The sequence below is a fragment of the Labrus mixtus genome, chromosome 7 (assembly GCF_963584025.1).
Source record: "Labrus mixtus chromosome 7, fLabMix1.1, whole genome shotgun sequence".
Lineage (NCBI taxonomy): Eukaryota > Metazoa > Chordata > Actinopteri > Labriformes > Labridae > Labrus > Labrus mixtus.
This window is the reverse complement of record NC_083618.1, coordinates 20188173-20204905: the sequence shown is the minus strand read 5'-3', so window position 1 is coordinate 20204905 and position 16733 is coordinate 20188173. Positions and strand designations below refer to the sequence as shown.

Here is a 16733-nt window from a genome sequence, read left to right as displayed (position 1 = left end):
GTGAGGTCCGGTGACCTCGTCGTTTGACTGCTGCTGGCCATCAAAATCTAATCAGGTCATCTCTGTTTCAAAGTCAACGTTGGTGCCCAATTTAAAAAAAAAAAAAAAAAAATCAGTCCAGATGTTCCTGAGATATTGTGTTCATAAAATGGGATGGGAAATATTGCCAGATTTTTCCTGATATCACAGCAAAGTCAAACTTTGACCTTTTGGGGTTAAAATCCTGTTAAGGCCTTTTCACACATGAATCCTGATATTTTCTGGATCATTTCAGGACATTCAGGACCTGGTATTTCTCAGAATTGCCCTTCACACATGTACCTCACAGTGGGAAAGTCTCAGTGTCTAACAAGCTCTGGCAACTTGTAATACTTTGTTCGGTTTAGGTAAGGAGGGGTGTCTGGGGAAAGTCTGGAGGAGGATTCAGATCGATTTCAAAATGAGACACAATGTACAGAGCATGTATCCCCTCACTTTAACAAAATTAGGCAGCAAATGAACGGCAAATCAACCCTGGAAAGGCAAAGAATCCTGTTGTTTGCACGTTGTTCTCAGCGTTCCTGCCTGATCTTGATGTTTTTCCTGTGAGCTCGTCAACCTGTGAGTCCAGCTGCTCATGTCTGTGCTTACACTTCAGAAACAGACCCACTGGGAAAAGGGTGCACGCCGTCAGACGGAGCAAAACCACGGCGGAGATGGAACGCTGCGCAAACTTAACTTGTGAAATCCGCCAGTAAGACAAAGTATTCATAAGAATAAAAAAAGCTGGCTGTCAACACAAAAAACAAAATGCCATTTTGATGCTTTGGGGGCAAAGAAACATTCAAAAAAGTCCTCTTAGAGGCCTTTCAGTCAAATCAAATGAAGAGAAATTTGATTTGGAGGAGAGAAGTGCCTTTGGATCAGGCGGTGCACCACATGTTACTGAAACAAAGATGACTCTTGAAGAGCTTAGGGCTCTTTAGTTTGATGTTTGGATTTTAATTTCATTTCAGTTTTGTTTTTTTTGCCAGAGCGAGCTATTCACTCCACAAAACGGTTTGCAACAATGACCTTAGCGTTCAACTTTTCTGAAGTTTCCAACAAGTATTAAATCTGATCTGAAAAATGGGCTGAGTGGATGCTGAATCGAACATTTTGCAGAGATGAAAGGGAGATGTGATGTAAACTGTCTTTGGAGTCAGCATGTGTGCGTAAGCTCTGTCTGTGCTGATTGGATCCAGAGCTGGCGAGAGAAAAAGGAAACCAGACGTCTTCAGCGTTGCTATTGATTGTAGGACTGAGCGGGGAGGAGACGCCGTGCCCTCAGGTTGGGAGAGATGAGGTTGTCCTAAATTATCGCTGAACATCTTTGAAGTTGTATCATGGAGCGGTTGAAGGCCAGCTCTTTTTTTTTTTTGATGCTTCTTTTTAGCGCAAGGAGACACAGCATGATAGAGTATAATTCAAACCATCTTTAATACAAACCACAGGAGCATAAATAATTGAATAAAATCGGCAGTGGTTTTTGAAATGCACCAGCAAATAAGTCTACAACATTTTTTCTCTATTTTGGACTCGTTCTAAGGAGCCTAAATCTTGTGGTGGGGGGAAAAAAAAAACGTGGAGTAGACTGAGACTCTGGTTTTGGCTGGCTCTAAGTGGGCCTGGCTCACATGTGGCTGGGAGGAACCGATGCCCTGGCAAACCCTGTGGAAAGACCGTGCATCAAACACCGACAGGGCCCATATAACACGTAGCATCTAGCCTGGCATGTGAACAATCACAGTTAGGTTTAAGTGTTTAGATTTTCCTTTGTGACTGTTTACCTTGAACCAGAGAGTTTAGAGCAAGATAAACGTTTTTTTAAATAATCATTTATTTAACCTAAAAGAAAATTAGAGTAGGGGGAACTTGGTTATATTTTTTGTGGAGTTGTCTGCACCTTCAAGCAAAAAACAGTTTTCTTCTTAAAACATCTTTTTTATGATGTGGATATATTGAACAATCCTTTTGTTGTCTTCTAATTGGTTCCATCTATCTCTACAGTTGGGGTTTTTTTTGCAGGGAGTTTAGCTCACTCGGGGGGGGCAGTCCGGCTCCCGAGTTGATCCTTGACCTTAAAGTGTGAAACCAAAACACAGACCGAAATAAAGCTTCACAGGCGGCTGAGCAAATTTACACATTAGCTGCACTTTTTACATCCAACAAAAGCGAGGGTCGCCACACACCTCATCTTTGTCTGAACTAAAAAAGGTCGGGAAATGACTTCCAATTATGGTTTCACTTAAGTAATAATTCAGTTAAATTCCAATTATCAGGAGTAGATTATAGGAGAGCAGGCCACTTACGCTGTTGTCACTGGACCCTGACACGGGGTAGACCGTCCAGCCGAGCTCCGCGGTGGCTGTAGTCGAGTCCATGAGCGTCTCTGTGGAAAGAAGTGAGGAGAGACGGAGGTCAGATAATCTCATGACAAGAAGAAAATGTCTCTGCGGCTAAGAGGAAACCACTCGAGTAACACAAACATTTCGAGGAAGATTACTGTTAGCTCTGGCAAAAGTGAGAAAATTGTGAAATGAACACCGAAAAATTCCCAGAGACTGAGGGAAAAAAACTTCACATTTTTGTCCAACCAACAACTGATGCCTAGCTGAATACTTCAAAAAGAAAAAAAAATAGACAAATTACACACATAAAGAAAACTGGTTTCTAATCATTTTCCCCATTTATTTATTTTTCTTCTTTTTACATTTCTTCGTCTTGTAATGCTGAGATGTCACCTTGACTCCCTTAAGTTTTAATGGACAACTTTGTCTGTATCCTTCATTTCATATTATCACACATGCACTCCTGAAAGTTTCTAGAATATGTCAGGCAGATGCCCGGGAAATCTCTCCGGGTATGTTGTTCACACATGTACCTCACAGTGGGAGGCTTTGCCTGTCTGACAGGAGGGGGTGGGAGGGGGGGGGGTCTCAGGAGTAAAGACATGATGTTAAAAGAACAAACCAAAGGTGACAGACAAAGAAACAGAGTCCGATGCTGCGATGAGAATTTCTGTCTTTTGTATCAAAGCTATGTGTCAATCAACAATAGAGAGGAGGAGAACTGGTCACAACACAATAAAGCGGTTTCATTACGTGTACGGAGGTCGCACTGTTTCCCCCTCCCCATTAGCATGTTTTTCTTTTATACATGAATTGCCATTGAAAATTAGAGGTGGGGAAAAGATCAATTGATGTAAAAATTTGAGATTCTTATCTTCTGAGATTTGAAATGGATTCATTACTTCCAAAAATCAAAAAAAAAGAAATGGCTAATCATCCACTCCCTGCTAAGTGCTAAGGCTAGCTCTGTAACTCAGAAGAATGCCAAATGGAGCAGCAAGAAATTTGGCTAGTCTCGCAGATGACTGGAGTAGATCCTGAAGTATGTACTCATTCAAAAATAGACTTTGAATCATGAATCATGAATCCAGAATTGTTTTGAATCGAAAATAGATCCTCAATCGAATCTTGACCCCAAGAATGAAAATCGAATTGAATCGTGAGACACCAAAAAGTTCCCTGTCCTGTTGAAAATGTACTCTGTATCAACCAATCCCTGAGCCTACAGTAGGTATCAGAATCAGTACAGAAGCTGTCAAAGGATCTTTTTTATAAGGGCATATAAAAAAGCAAAATGTATGTTATTTGCTCTCAACGTATACTGAGACATGATTGGTCAACACAGACTTCAAACTGAGACCAAAAAAAGAAAAACACCTGGCACTAAAAGATCCCTGCACACACTCTGCATTCATAAGCAGATATCTTTTTAAAGCCATTTGCTTAAAGTCTACTGACCAGCATTGATACAATCTGTGCGTAAAGGTTTGGAGAGATTCCTAAGGTCAGCAGAAATGTGTCATCATCCGTATGACTTTAAGGGAAAACAACAAGCTGGAAAAGTAAATCTCCATGGTGCAGAGTAGAGGCCACCCTACATCCCCAGGATTAACTGGTGGAGAGGAACACCTCTGGTAATTGGGGTCAAAGAAAAATGTGCTTCCTGTCTGTCATGAGGTCCTCTGTGCCACACATTCCTCTGACCTGACTGTCCGTCACACGCTCACTGAAGCGTCCGTACTGTCACCCTCTGTCCCTCGTCCTCTCCACCCTCTGTACTCATGCCCTCCTCTCCGTCTCGGCTCGGCTTCTCTCTGCTCCGACAGAGGACGCGTATCATAAATTTCTCCTGCTGACGAGACCTCTGTCAGTCCCGTACTTATCTCGTGTTGAGCTGCAGCAGATGGAGGGAGCATTCGTCAGGTTCGAGGCGTCAGCTGTGACTCCAAAATGCCACAGAGGGATTTAGAAACCCCCCCTCCACAAACACAGCAAGTGAGCTTAGCATAAGTCGCATTGTTCACAGCGGCAGCTCTTCATTAATGCCGAGATATGAACTAAGTGAATTGGTTTTACTAGTGTAGGTTATTTGAATTCCTGGTGTTAAAAATCTAACAGAGGCTTTTAAACTCAATTATCACTTAAAATGTCTTAAAGAAATGACAGGTATTACAGGTTATAACGAGTGCTCACATCAAAGAGAGTGGATTTAAAGTTTCACCAACTCTTGCCATGAGCCCAGTTCTGTACGCGCTTGCTGAAACAGTTGAATTGCACGTTTCTCCGAGCATCTACAAAAACACGAGTGAAAATAAACGTGCTGCTGAAACCTTGATCCATGACTTTAAACAGCCATACTCCTCATTTGTTCACAAAGCTATATATGCTATGCTCACAACCCCTCTGATGCACTACATGACACTGTGGGGACTCTGAGCAGCTGCTTCAGACCGCTTCACCCACCGTGCAGGAAGGAGCGCTCCCACAGGTCTGTCAAACCAACAGCAGGAAGACTCTTTCACATCAGCAGTATAATGGCATTACAATAACCACGATCCATCATTCTCTATTGTGGCGGTTACTTCATCTATCTGGTCATATGCACATGTAGACTACTATAAATAAACAGATTTTTCATTACATTATTCATTTTACTCCCACTGATATCTAATTAAAGCCAATTGCAATCCTGCTGTGCAAAAACTTCTGTGGAAAAAAAGTGCAGTACAGTAACAAGTGAATTTCCCCTGTGGGGATCAATAAAGCCGCTCTTATCTCATCTTAAGTATGTTATGTTATCTTGTCTTCTCTAAACGGTAGCTCTTTAGCGTTAGTAAACACTGTTAATGAACTCAAGTCTCCTCTTTACACTACAGGAATGACTCCATTGACAGCCTGCACAACAATCTGGCTGCAGAAAATAGACGGCAGTCGATGACACACAAAACACTTGACCGTCAGCATTTAGCTGCGGCCATTAAAAATCCAAACTTTGGGTGTAAACAGCTTTGGTGTGATTATTCTGATGATTTGTTCTTGGAATTTATCGCATAATTTTCAACATTTATGTGATGGTTTTTAAAAAAAATGTAAGATTTGTTTTGGGGCTTTTTGTGCCTTTAATTGAGAGACAGGACAGTGGATAGAGTCGGAAATCAGGAAGAGAGAGAGAGTGGGGACATGCGGGAAGGGAGCCACAGGCTGGAGTTGAACCAGGGCCGCCCGCTTGGAGGAGCATAGCCTCCATACATGGGGCGCGCGCACTAACCACTGCCCCACAAGCGCCCCATCTGATGATATTATCACACCAAAGTCAAACCAAATGTGAAAACCGAATTTGAAAAAAAGGTATGCAGCAATATTTCAAATCTGGATCAAATGTCATTTAAGTTATTAGGGAATCATGGATTTGGGTTTAAATATAGAAACGAGTTGAAAGTTAATAGATTGAAGGAAATCAAAAGGGAGAGGATCTAACGTTTCCTCTCTCAGGATTAGATTTAACTCTCACTGGGTGTGCAGCTCTGTTCCAGCTTGCAGGATATTTAAGAGACTTCCAGTTGTTTCATGACCCTGCGTTCCTTTTGATTCCTACTCAACAGAAAGCCACATCTCTAATTAACAAGACTCCACACACACACACACACACACACACACAGGTTTATTTCACAGCTTTCTGCTGACTGTCTGCTTCTCACCAATAATACCAGATTTCACATCCTATTCAGCGATCACAGAGACCAAATCGTATAATTAGGCAGATGAGGCTGCAATTGAGCAGCTATTGATAACCTTGTGTGTGAGTCAGAGCTGAGCAGCCTACATGGGTGTTAGGAAGTGAAATGGTAATTATCCCTCATAATGATAACGATAATTAGTGGAGGAGTAAAGTGAGAATAATGAACCCCCTCTGTGGAGGTTCAAGGAGCGTTGGAGGGGGGGGAGAGAGAATTTCCCCAGGAATGTTAACACGGTCTGGGTGACACCGAGCCGTCTTACCTTTCAATGTCTGTCTTTTTTTTTTTTCTGTCTATAGCTACAAAACCCTTCTCTGCTTTCATGTCTCTCTCTCTGCTCCTTATTTTAACAACCCGTCCGACACTTTTCGACTCCTTCTCACCTCCGTCTTGCCCTTCCCTTTCATGCTCCGTCTCTCTGCTGCTATCGAGCCGGACAAGCGCTCCCTCACTCTCAAAGACTGATCACTTTTGTTCCTCCTGCTGTCTACACTTCAGTCCGGGCAGACACACCGATTCATTACTTCCCGCCGGGCAGAGCAGCACATAGCTCACCGCTGTCAGACACCGCCTGCTTCTCGGTGTGAACCTCCAGCCGAGGCAGAGCAGGGCTGCTCAGCACGACATGTCGGCTATTAATCAGGAGGAGGAGGAGAGCGTGCCGAGGATCTCGACCGAACGCAGGAAATGACTTGTTTTTGTTTCCTCTGGAAAGTGGATGTTTTCAATGCAATCATTTAAATGTTGTCACTCATGGGCCTGACAGCGACGACATCTGAGAAAGTTGTTTTGGTTGTGCAGACACAGTTGTTGTGTCACGGTTCAATTGACAAGCTCATTTTCAGTCAACTTTCAGAGTGTCACAGAATATATTAGATGAGTGTCTGTCAGTTAGTTTCAAGCAAATAAACCGTATTGCAAAGTGTGCTTTCAACACAAGTTGGAAGTAAAGGTTTCACTTTAGGCAGAGCTTTAGTCCTGCATTAATCATTGGAAAACAGTCAAATCACTTTGACCACCTCACCTCTCTGCTGGATATAATGGAGAAAGTCTTATGTCTGTCTTGCTGGTTTAAATTGTGATTTCCAATATTCATGCATGTTCATGTTATCTGGGGTCTAAAGCTGACATGAGGTCAACTAGTCAGTAAAGTGAATCCAATGCTCACTAATCTCAATTGTTTTTTTTTTAGCAAAAGTGTTTCCATATCCCAATAATCCTCAACCTCAAAAAACACCTCACATGCAGGTAAAACCTTTTATTGGACAATCTATTGAGTTTTGACCATTTCTATAAAGCTTTTCTGATGCAATAATTAGCACAATGAAATATGTTCCTGGATACAGGACTACTTTCTAAAAGGTGACAAAGGTCGCACCTGTAGACAGTTTAAAACATGGTGTCAGTGATGTCACCCACATGTCTCTGGAGAGGCGTTAAGTAGTCCAGCAATGGCAGTCACAATATTGGAAATGCTATCTCAGAATAATTTTTGATCAATCTAGCAGAAGGCAAAGAGGTGGAGACGAGGCGGGCCTTTAGTTTCCTGACAAACAGGGACAACGCGTCCACCTGTCAGTCAGACCAGCCACGCCCCTAAATGTAACTCATAGCCTTAATATAATCAAAGCATCAGTTTTTAGCATATTGGCTTCATTTTTCAACATCCGAGGTTGCCGCTGTGGCGCTAAATACTGTAATGTTTGAAACTATGTTACCACACCAATTATGTATTTACTGTGTGTTGCCAAATTTTTCCTTCAAAGAGAAGATTCTGTGTAAAAGAAAGCATCGTGTGCCATTTCAAACCATTCAGCCTGCTTACTTTGCTTCTTCTACGAGTGACTGGAGTGTTTTGCTTGTTGTGTTTTCAAGGACAAAAAAAAAAGGTCTTTTGCATCGTCTGACTAGCTGTGAGTCTTTACACCTTTTTATTACAGACTAGCTAAAGTCTAAAGATGTGCTATTTTCAGTGTTTGAATAAAATAACTGAGATTTTTACTAGAGCAAAAAAGATTATTACAGATATCAAAAGCCTGGTGAAAACATGGTGAATATTGATGCTTTTATTATGTGCTCCTGTTTGCTTTACTTTGAGTTCACTTGAAGTATTTGATGAGACATTCAATACAATCTTGTTACTTCAGGTGTGGTTCAATATCTTCTTTTAAAGAGACAGTCATTTGTAACTCGTGTCCTACTTCCAAAAATATGTGAAATGTTTTTGTTTATGCCACAAAGCAAATCCAACAGTGACTCTTACTGTCTTTGATGTTTTATTAAAACGATTATGGAGCTGGCACTTTGTCATAAGCAGCGCTCTGTGGATCCCTCTTTGTCTCCCTCTGGATATTGGACATCCAGAGCTTTGAAATGTGATGACAAACTGCAGCCTCTCCATTTCCCACTTGTCCGCGTGAAGTGTCTCTGTGTTTTATTTGTGTGGCGACGGAGAGTGATGCCTAAAGTGTTTAAACTGCAGAGCTCATGGGAAAGTGGTCTCCTGGTCAACGGCAACAGCGATACTTCACCGCGGAAAAACGATCAAAAGGAATGCTTTTAAATTTGGAAGATTAATGTGCAAGCCTTGAATATATTTCATTATTATTAATAGAAGAGAATATTAACAATAAACCAGTGAATAATTCAAGCTCTTGTGTCGTTTCTCTCTTCTTCTTTTTTTAAACCCGATACCCTCCACTGTGAAGGGTGCGATGAATATGCAATGAGACCCGGGATTCTAAGAAAAGCCGACGAGGCTGAGAGTGCTTCCTCCGACACTTCCTGAGACTAAGGAGAGAGTTTAGTGCTGATCTGAGAGAGAGCTCTCCACTGAGGGGCCGTCTGAAGTGACAGGCGGAGGGAGACGAGACGAGACGGGGGGGGGGGGGGGGGGGGGGGCTGTGCTACTACAACAACACTCTTCTTTTCTAAGAGGGGTCAATGCTGCATCTCGGCTTTCTAAAGAAAGCAACAGCATTTCCAATGAGGGATACAGAGAAGAAGCTGTTCACAGGAGAGACATTTCAGCTCAAACAAGCACAGAGTGTGAAAATAAACAGTTTACACACACACACATACTTCAGACTGGAAGTTATTTACAAGCCACTGTGTGTTGTTGAGTTATTAAATGAGGGGGGGGGGAACAAGACAATAGCCTCCTTATGGCCATTTTCAGAACTCTCAATACTCAAGTACTCTCATTACCTTATGTACACATATTTGGTTATAAGCAGAATAAATATCAAATAAAGTCTTTAGACACGGACCTCCCGACACATCGTTATGTTTACTGGGATGTGCCTCTCATCAGTACAGTGTATCTGTAGGACAGCAGTCTTCAAACCCCCCGTTCTGAATGGCAGGACATGTGATGGTAGCATGTGAGCTGTCGACAAGTCTTAACAGCCAGTTTGCGCTTTCCTCAAACATGCATTTCCCTCTCGTCGCTTTTGTTCTCCGTGATTGTGGCTTCTACTCCAGCTTGAAACAAACGCCATCAGCTCACAGAAGAATTCTCCTTCCAAAAAAAAAACATTACTGTCGGTCACCATCTTAATTAGCAGTCTAATTTCCTCTGCTCTATTCTGCAGGTGCTAACACCGCGAGCAAATTACGACGCAAAACTGCCTGTGGTCTGTCTCTGCTGGTTTCTCCTTTTGCACCAGAAAGCATCAAACTAGTATCTATGTGATACACACCTTTAACACCACATATCTTTTACACTACACTACACTGATTGTTGTTTCATTCAGAGCCATGCCAATAATGTCAAAGTAAACGTGGTCTGCCATTGCAAAAGAAGCTATTTGACATTGTCTTGTAAAAATATGAACAAATATTTTCACTCAGATTTTTGTGGTTTTAAAAAAAAGAGACTCTCAACCTTCATATAATGGATCTGTTTTTTTGTGTTTTTCAGGCCAATCTCCCAGAGGCTGTACATACAGTGTGTCTGTCACTTTCTCTGCACAAGGCATCTGATTGTGGTTTCCTTATTCATCTTTCCTGCCAGCCTGTTTCTCAACATTTGCATTTGGTTTACGATGATGACTGACCATGCACGCCTTATCGGAAGGGCAATGATTCAGGGGTCTGACAGACGGACGGGAAATCATTTTGAGTCAAAAGACAGATTTCTGCAGTCTGATGATGGGTGGAAATGTTCTCTTCCACCGTGACTAATCTCTCAAACACACCTTCCAACCTCGTACACCTTTACCCCAGGGGGTTGAGCGCAGCACGTGCGGCTTACCAAACATTTTTATGTCCATCATGAGTACATACATGCTGGCACAGGCGTATTTAATCATCCTGTTAAAGGCCCAATGAGATATTTCCCATTCCTTTTCTTTTTTTTCCTCAGCGGGAAGAATCTGATTCAACAATTTGCTTTGCAGCTTCTTGCATCATTATTGAGGAAAAATCCTGCATAAATTCCTTTGACATTGCAGATCCAGACAGAATCAAAGGCAATTTTCTAACAAACTTGCCTATATTAAGGGCCTGTGGTTTTAATGAGTGCATTTGGAAGAAGAAACTGACCTCCAAAGCAGCGTGAAGCAGCTCAGAGGCATGACTTCTTTTTCACCAGCAGACCTGCCGTTTCTGCCCGCTTTGCAACAAACCCTTCAACATTAAATTTAACCACATATGGTGCCTTTAAAGGTTTGCAATCATTTCAGCAAAAAGGGCTAAAAGAACATCCAAACACATTCCCTAAAAAAAGCAATGCTGCTGGGTTAAATCAGTTTAAGCACTGCTGCGGAAGGGGGGGCATGTGCATTAACTTGAATTTCACTAAACACCTTAAATCAAAGTATTTGATGGCAAATGTGGGAAGATTGTGGTATGCCGTGCAGTCGAAGAGTAACATGAGCAAGCTGTTCATTTCGCTTAAAACAGAACCCTATATAGAGGACCCGGCAAGGAAATCTGCCCAGATTAAGGGGCAAGGCATTGATATACCCCTGAGGGATCTGCTGCAAGTGCAGAAACATGATTCATAGCTTTAATGATGGACAGGGCTACTGTACGGCCCGCTGGAAAGAATAACAGTCTGTTTCATTTAGAGGGAAGAGAGTGGAAGGAGCTGCTGGTCCAGAGAAACTCAGCTCAACTTATCTGTCAGCACAAGCTGGGCCCATTAAGGGTCCAGCGGAGCTCCCACCACTGTCAGAGAGCAGCATATCCCATGTGTTAAATGAATTCTTAATCCCACTTTTACAATGAAACAGGGGCTTTGTGGACCATGTGGCACTGGCTCAAACCCCAGAAGTGTCTTTTTTCCTGTTTTGAAGAGCCAGAGGCAGACTGGCGAGCAGCCCTGGGTATCTGAGACGCTGCTTGGTGTGTCATTGGTGAGACATCGCCCTGTCAGGGAGATTTATGTAGTGTGGAGGCCATTGTTGGGACCTGAAAAGGCAGGTTTGGAGAACTGAGGATGATGATGATGTAGGTGTTTCTTGGAGCGATGAGGTGGAGCTCAAAGTTCAGCCCCACCTCATCAAGCCTTCAGAGCCGATCGCTTTCCAAGGCACCGAGAGATGAGGGAGGAAGCAGGCGGTTGACTTTGGCAGAGGACGGCGCATCAGGGAAATACAGTACCACATACACAAACAGTAACGCACAGAGAGCAGAGCACTCTCAGAGTAACTGTTGACAGAATGATACAGCATGGCGTTTCTAGGGGCCTCAGGCAGGATGTACGACAGTAATCCCGACACAGACGAGCTGTGTTATCAGTCAGTAGAACTTAAGTTGTCAGCGAGGCCAAGGGGCAACAGCCTAAAACAAATGTAGGGGACAAAAAACTACAACGTGATGTATAACTGAGAAGCTGTCAAGTCCTCCATTTGGACTGTAACTGTCTGTGTGTCTGAGATTTCACCTATAGAGAATTGCATTGTGGGTTGTTTGTGCCCTTAAAAGTCTTTGGTTTCGATAAGGAATGTGTTTTGCTTTGACTCACACAAATCACAGGGTAATATGGGGTAAATATTAATACTATGAAAGGGGTGGGTATCTTTTCAGAGATTCAAGGCAAATGATGGTCTTAAGGGCTCAGTTAATTACAAAATTAAGATTTTCAGATAATAAAGATTTGATCACAAACAATTATGATACGAGCATAAAAATCAGAACCCTTAAAAAACTAATTTATTTACAAGTATTTTCTCTTCAATCACCACTCACAAGTAAGTTGTCAAAATGTCCGATAAATGTCAATACCACGTGATACTTAAACATAAACTCCCGCACTCTGTCTAAATTGCAAACAAGCATTTATTGGCAACATTTTGGTACTAGTCCTTCATCAGGCAAAAAAGTCACTTTTTCGATGTGTTGCACAATTTAGACAGGAATTCTGAATTGCAGAAATACGTTGGCAACATTTCCTTACCGAAACATTGCCAATGTTTTTGTGCATTTTAGACGGCGTTAAGGAGTTTCCTGCATTTGTTGGAAATTAAAAACAAGAAGTTAATCAAATATTGGGAACCTAAGAATTGTATTTTTGTGGCCATGGTGTTGAAACAGGTACGAATGTCTGATTTCCATGACAACCTTTCTCACAAATTGTAGCTTGGAAAACTGATACTTAGACTTTCAAATTCTTTATATCCATCTGACAGGACGTGTTTTGACTGTGGGGCTCTTTTCTACTCATTATCATCTCTGACTCAGTTGATAATATGATATATTTGTTAGCAGATTTGGCATTTGTCTTTTTGCTTTTTGCTTTTTTTTTTTTTTGGGGGGGGGGGGGTTCTCCTGCAGTTTGTAAGCTTAGTTTTGAAGGGTTTTACTTTCTAAACTTTATTCGATGTAATTATGTGGGTTAATGCATCAGTTGCTATGACGATTACCACACCTCTTCATTCATGAAATTGTCATACAAACACATTTTCGTTAAAATGTTACGATAGAAGTTAACCGATGAGCTAGCAGGAACGATTCTACATTAAAACACTCTCATCCAAGGAAGGCTGCAAGTCATTATTTTAACTTTTCAGTGACTGTCACTGTCTTGTGTCACACATTATTACAACATCCCATTGTCATGCCAATCATGTGAAAGTAGAGCTTTTCTTTCCGTACTTCAGATGTGTTTTTACTATTAGGGGCACCTGAAGGTCTATCATTAGCGTGGTTTCAGCGTGAAAACCTAGTCAGGTCTTGAGTGACACCATATTTTATGGCAGAGAGACATGAATGTAAGCAGTAAATTGTGAGCAGGGAACAGTCACCTGGCCTATCCTGAGCTGTCTGAAAGAAACCTGGCTAATAACACAAGCTAGAGGATTTATATGTACACTTTCCATATTTCCCAAAATCCGTGACAACCCAGCGAGACCTGTTTAACACATCAGAACGTACGAGTCTGCAGTGGAAAACTCAGTAAAAAGAGGCTCCCATATTTTTATAAGCAGAGGCGGAGGAGAACTTACGTATGACTCAAAAAAGAGGCTGAGGAAGTGACATTCATCTCACTGTCCAATCGTTTTAAGTGCAGCGTGAGCACCATGTTTTCCACATACGAGTGGGGTGGAAATACCTGCAGCAAAGTTTAGACAGGACGCACGAATCACTTCACATCCAAGTGACAGCTTTTCAGATACCACTGCTAATTGACTTGATGGAAATAATCACAGCAGCCCTCCCACGCCTTGCCTACGAGCCATTAGTTAAAAGTGGATGATTAAGAATTGTTCACAGCTCATGCGAGAACATGAAGGAATCCTTTATTTCACGGATGTGTGGTCGCTGGCATCACATGAGGGAATTCCTTCCTATTCCGTTAGCCGTTTTTTATTTCCAATCTTTCTCTTATTCTTCGTCTTTTTCCATTGCTCCCCTCGCTCCTTGATTAGGCCGTGCAGGTAATAATCAGAGCTCTACAGGCCCTGCAGGAGCAGTAAGACCATGATACGCTTGTATTACCCCAAAAGACAAGATGTTCCCCCCAGCTCAAAAAACACTCAACTGGAAGTGTGGGAGCAAAGGGACCCATTTCACCTCCTAATTTGTGCTACATGAGATGATGTCTGTGGTAGTCAAGGGAGCAGATCTCCATGCCAACGGATTTGATTGGCAGCTCTGGTATATTGTGGGTTTCATGAGGAGATGGGCGAAACCAACTGAAAAATGATGCAAGAAAAAGCTCTTATGAGAAGGAGTGTGCAAAAAACTACCTCAAAAGAGGATCTTGATCAAATTGTATGTTCATAAAAATGATATTGGACAGATTTACTCTATTTATAAAACAGCCTATAGAGAAATAAAAAGGAGTATTACGTCATGTTTACTTCCTCCTGCAAAGATCTGTTGGTAAAGAAAGTACTACCTCCAATGGCGGATCAGGTGCATAAAGACTTTGCCCCACTACTCTGTTGCCGTGCGTTACGCAGTAATCCTGAATCTAAGAGGACAGACCTCAGTAAATTCAGCTTGTGGTAAACACTATAAAAACAAACAAAGCTCATAGGAACAAGCTGAGCAAAAGTAAGCAGCAGCTCGGCTTGCAGCCTCCCAGGATATTCTGTGTCCATTTAAGAGTGTCTGATTTTCCGTCATACTGCCCTCTTTGGACATGAATAAGGTAGAGACTGTTGGCTTTCACAAGAGTGTGACTTTGGCTTGAAAAAGGAGCTGTATATATTCAGTAATGTGTGAGTGTGTGTGCATTAGTGTCAGTGTGGATTTGTGTGAAAGATAGTCTCCTCTTTTTATTGTGACGGCCTGTCCTTGTTCGGCTGATAAAAAAGGATTCACCCCCACTGCTTGATTTCCAGCCAAACTGCATCCTCAGAGATAATGTGCGCCAAGTCGAGTCATTAAAAGTCTGACAAACAAATCCACTTTATGAGCTATTCTACATCCTTTTAAAAGATCCTTTCATCCTCGCAGAGATCCTTTAAAAACCTGCTGTAAATTCCTGCTCTGAGGCCCGTGGTTCTTGTCATTTGAAGTTTGGAGATAAGGCTGAACTGCTGACCTACGAGCACTGCGGCTACTCAGGCAGAGAAGTATTTTGGTTGGAGACTATAAAACATCAATCAACGACATGTTCAGTGATGTTTAAATCTTCCAGTGGATGTGTAAATCTCCACTCATAGAAGCAAAGACTGTAACTGTACGGACATGGATGTGATGAGATAATAGCGTTTATTTTAAGTCTGAGACCTCGACACAGGAATGAAAGGAAACCATGTCGAGCATATTTGTAAATGTGGTTTTGCTGTTTTCAGAGAAAAATCCCAAAACATTATAACTGTAGATATTCCTGACCGCAAAACCACCAAATACAAAAAGATTTATCCTCATTAAGGGTAAAATGTTTCTCATTGTAAATGGTAAATTACGGCTACAGTTTATGATGAAATATGCAACAGCAGCCACCGACTCTCCACAGAGACATGTACAACCCTCTCTGTCCTGACAGAATCAGAGAACCAATATATTACACTGTGAGTCTAAATGAAAATTATTCCGATGAAAAGAAATTAAACAATATTTCCCGGCACCCTGCGATGCCCCACAGCAATCTGCCTCACCTAGAAGAATCACAAAAAGGAAATGTGCAAGATAGCTGTTTCCTGTATTATATTAATCGAAGAGGGAATACTCGCTTTTATGACTAATTCCATGTCTCAAAGTTATCTGGCGTCAAATGAACAGATCACCAGCAACCTTTTCACTGAATAGGACAATGTATTGAATGAAATGCAAATGTTTGCATATCATGTAACTGTATGTTGGTAGCCCTGAATAGAGCTACAGTGTCAGCTAGAGTTGAGAATCCAGTCGATGTATCAATAAGGACGATGATTTTAGGAAAGGAAAAGGTGGGATCAGTGCATCTGTATAAAATATCAATGGAAAAAACACTTAATAATTGCAGTTAAGTTCTCGCTGACCTACTTTAAGATATTTTATACTGAACAGGTGAGGCAGCATGTTAATAAAAACATCTTTTAATCACTCTCTCCCTGAGACACTGAGTTATTCTTTAAAATGTGGCTCGATTTCAGCTCTGATAACTCTTCCAGTTGCTCAAGTTAAGACATTTCAACAATTTTACAAGATTTACTCACACACAGCTGCTGTAAATCACGACTAAAGACAGCAGGATGTTCCAGCCAAATTTGTTGAGCACGTCAGCTTTCATCAAACAAATCTATCATGAACTCTTTCTTTTCTTTCACTTCACATTTAGTTTCTGGGTCACGTACTCGGGGAGAGAGTAAAAAGGTCCTCAGCCTTTCCTTGTGTTTAATGATAAATGTGAGTCATTTGGAGCTGTGAATGTTTCACTAAATCTAAATAAATGAGGAGCTGTTTGCTGCTGCACCGCTGTGTGTATTTGTCCCTACTTATCATTAAAGCTATCCGGGACGCAAACAAGGATCTATCACCTTACTTATTGTAAAGACTTTTAGTTCTGAAATCATCAACCTATGGAAGTCAAGCTGTAAGAGAGTCGCCGACGCAGTCAGGAAACTTTTAACCAGCTTCAGTGATACATCAGAAATCTTACTCCACTCATTCAACGGCTTTAGTTCTGTATGAATGAACAAAGACATGTTTCTTGTTGGGTTACCTCCTTACACACAATCATTCATTC

General features: G+C 41.7%; 2 protein-coding genes across 6 annotated transcripts in view; one reads left to right on the top strand and one right to left on the bottom strand.

The window, feature by feature from the left end:
• Positions 1-16733, top strand: part of ece1 (endothelin converting enzyme 1) — a 516542-nt gene that overhangs the window by 262344 nt on the left and 237465 nt on the right. The window lies entirely within an intron of this gene.
• The window catches only part of ephb2b (eph receptor B2b), a 164722-nt gene that overhangs the window by 102390 nt on the left and 45599 nt on the right, over positions 1-16733 (bottom strand). For all 4 annotated transcript variants that reach the window (XM_061041154.1, XM_061041156.1, XM_061041155.1 and 1 more), the window contains exon 2: positions 2331-2410. In XM_061041154.1, the coding sequence (XP_060897137.1) occupies positions 2331-2410 (80 nt within the window). The remainder of the gene's footprint in view (positions 1-2330; positions 2411-16733) is intronic.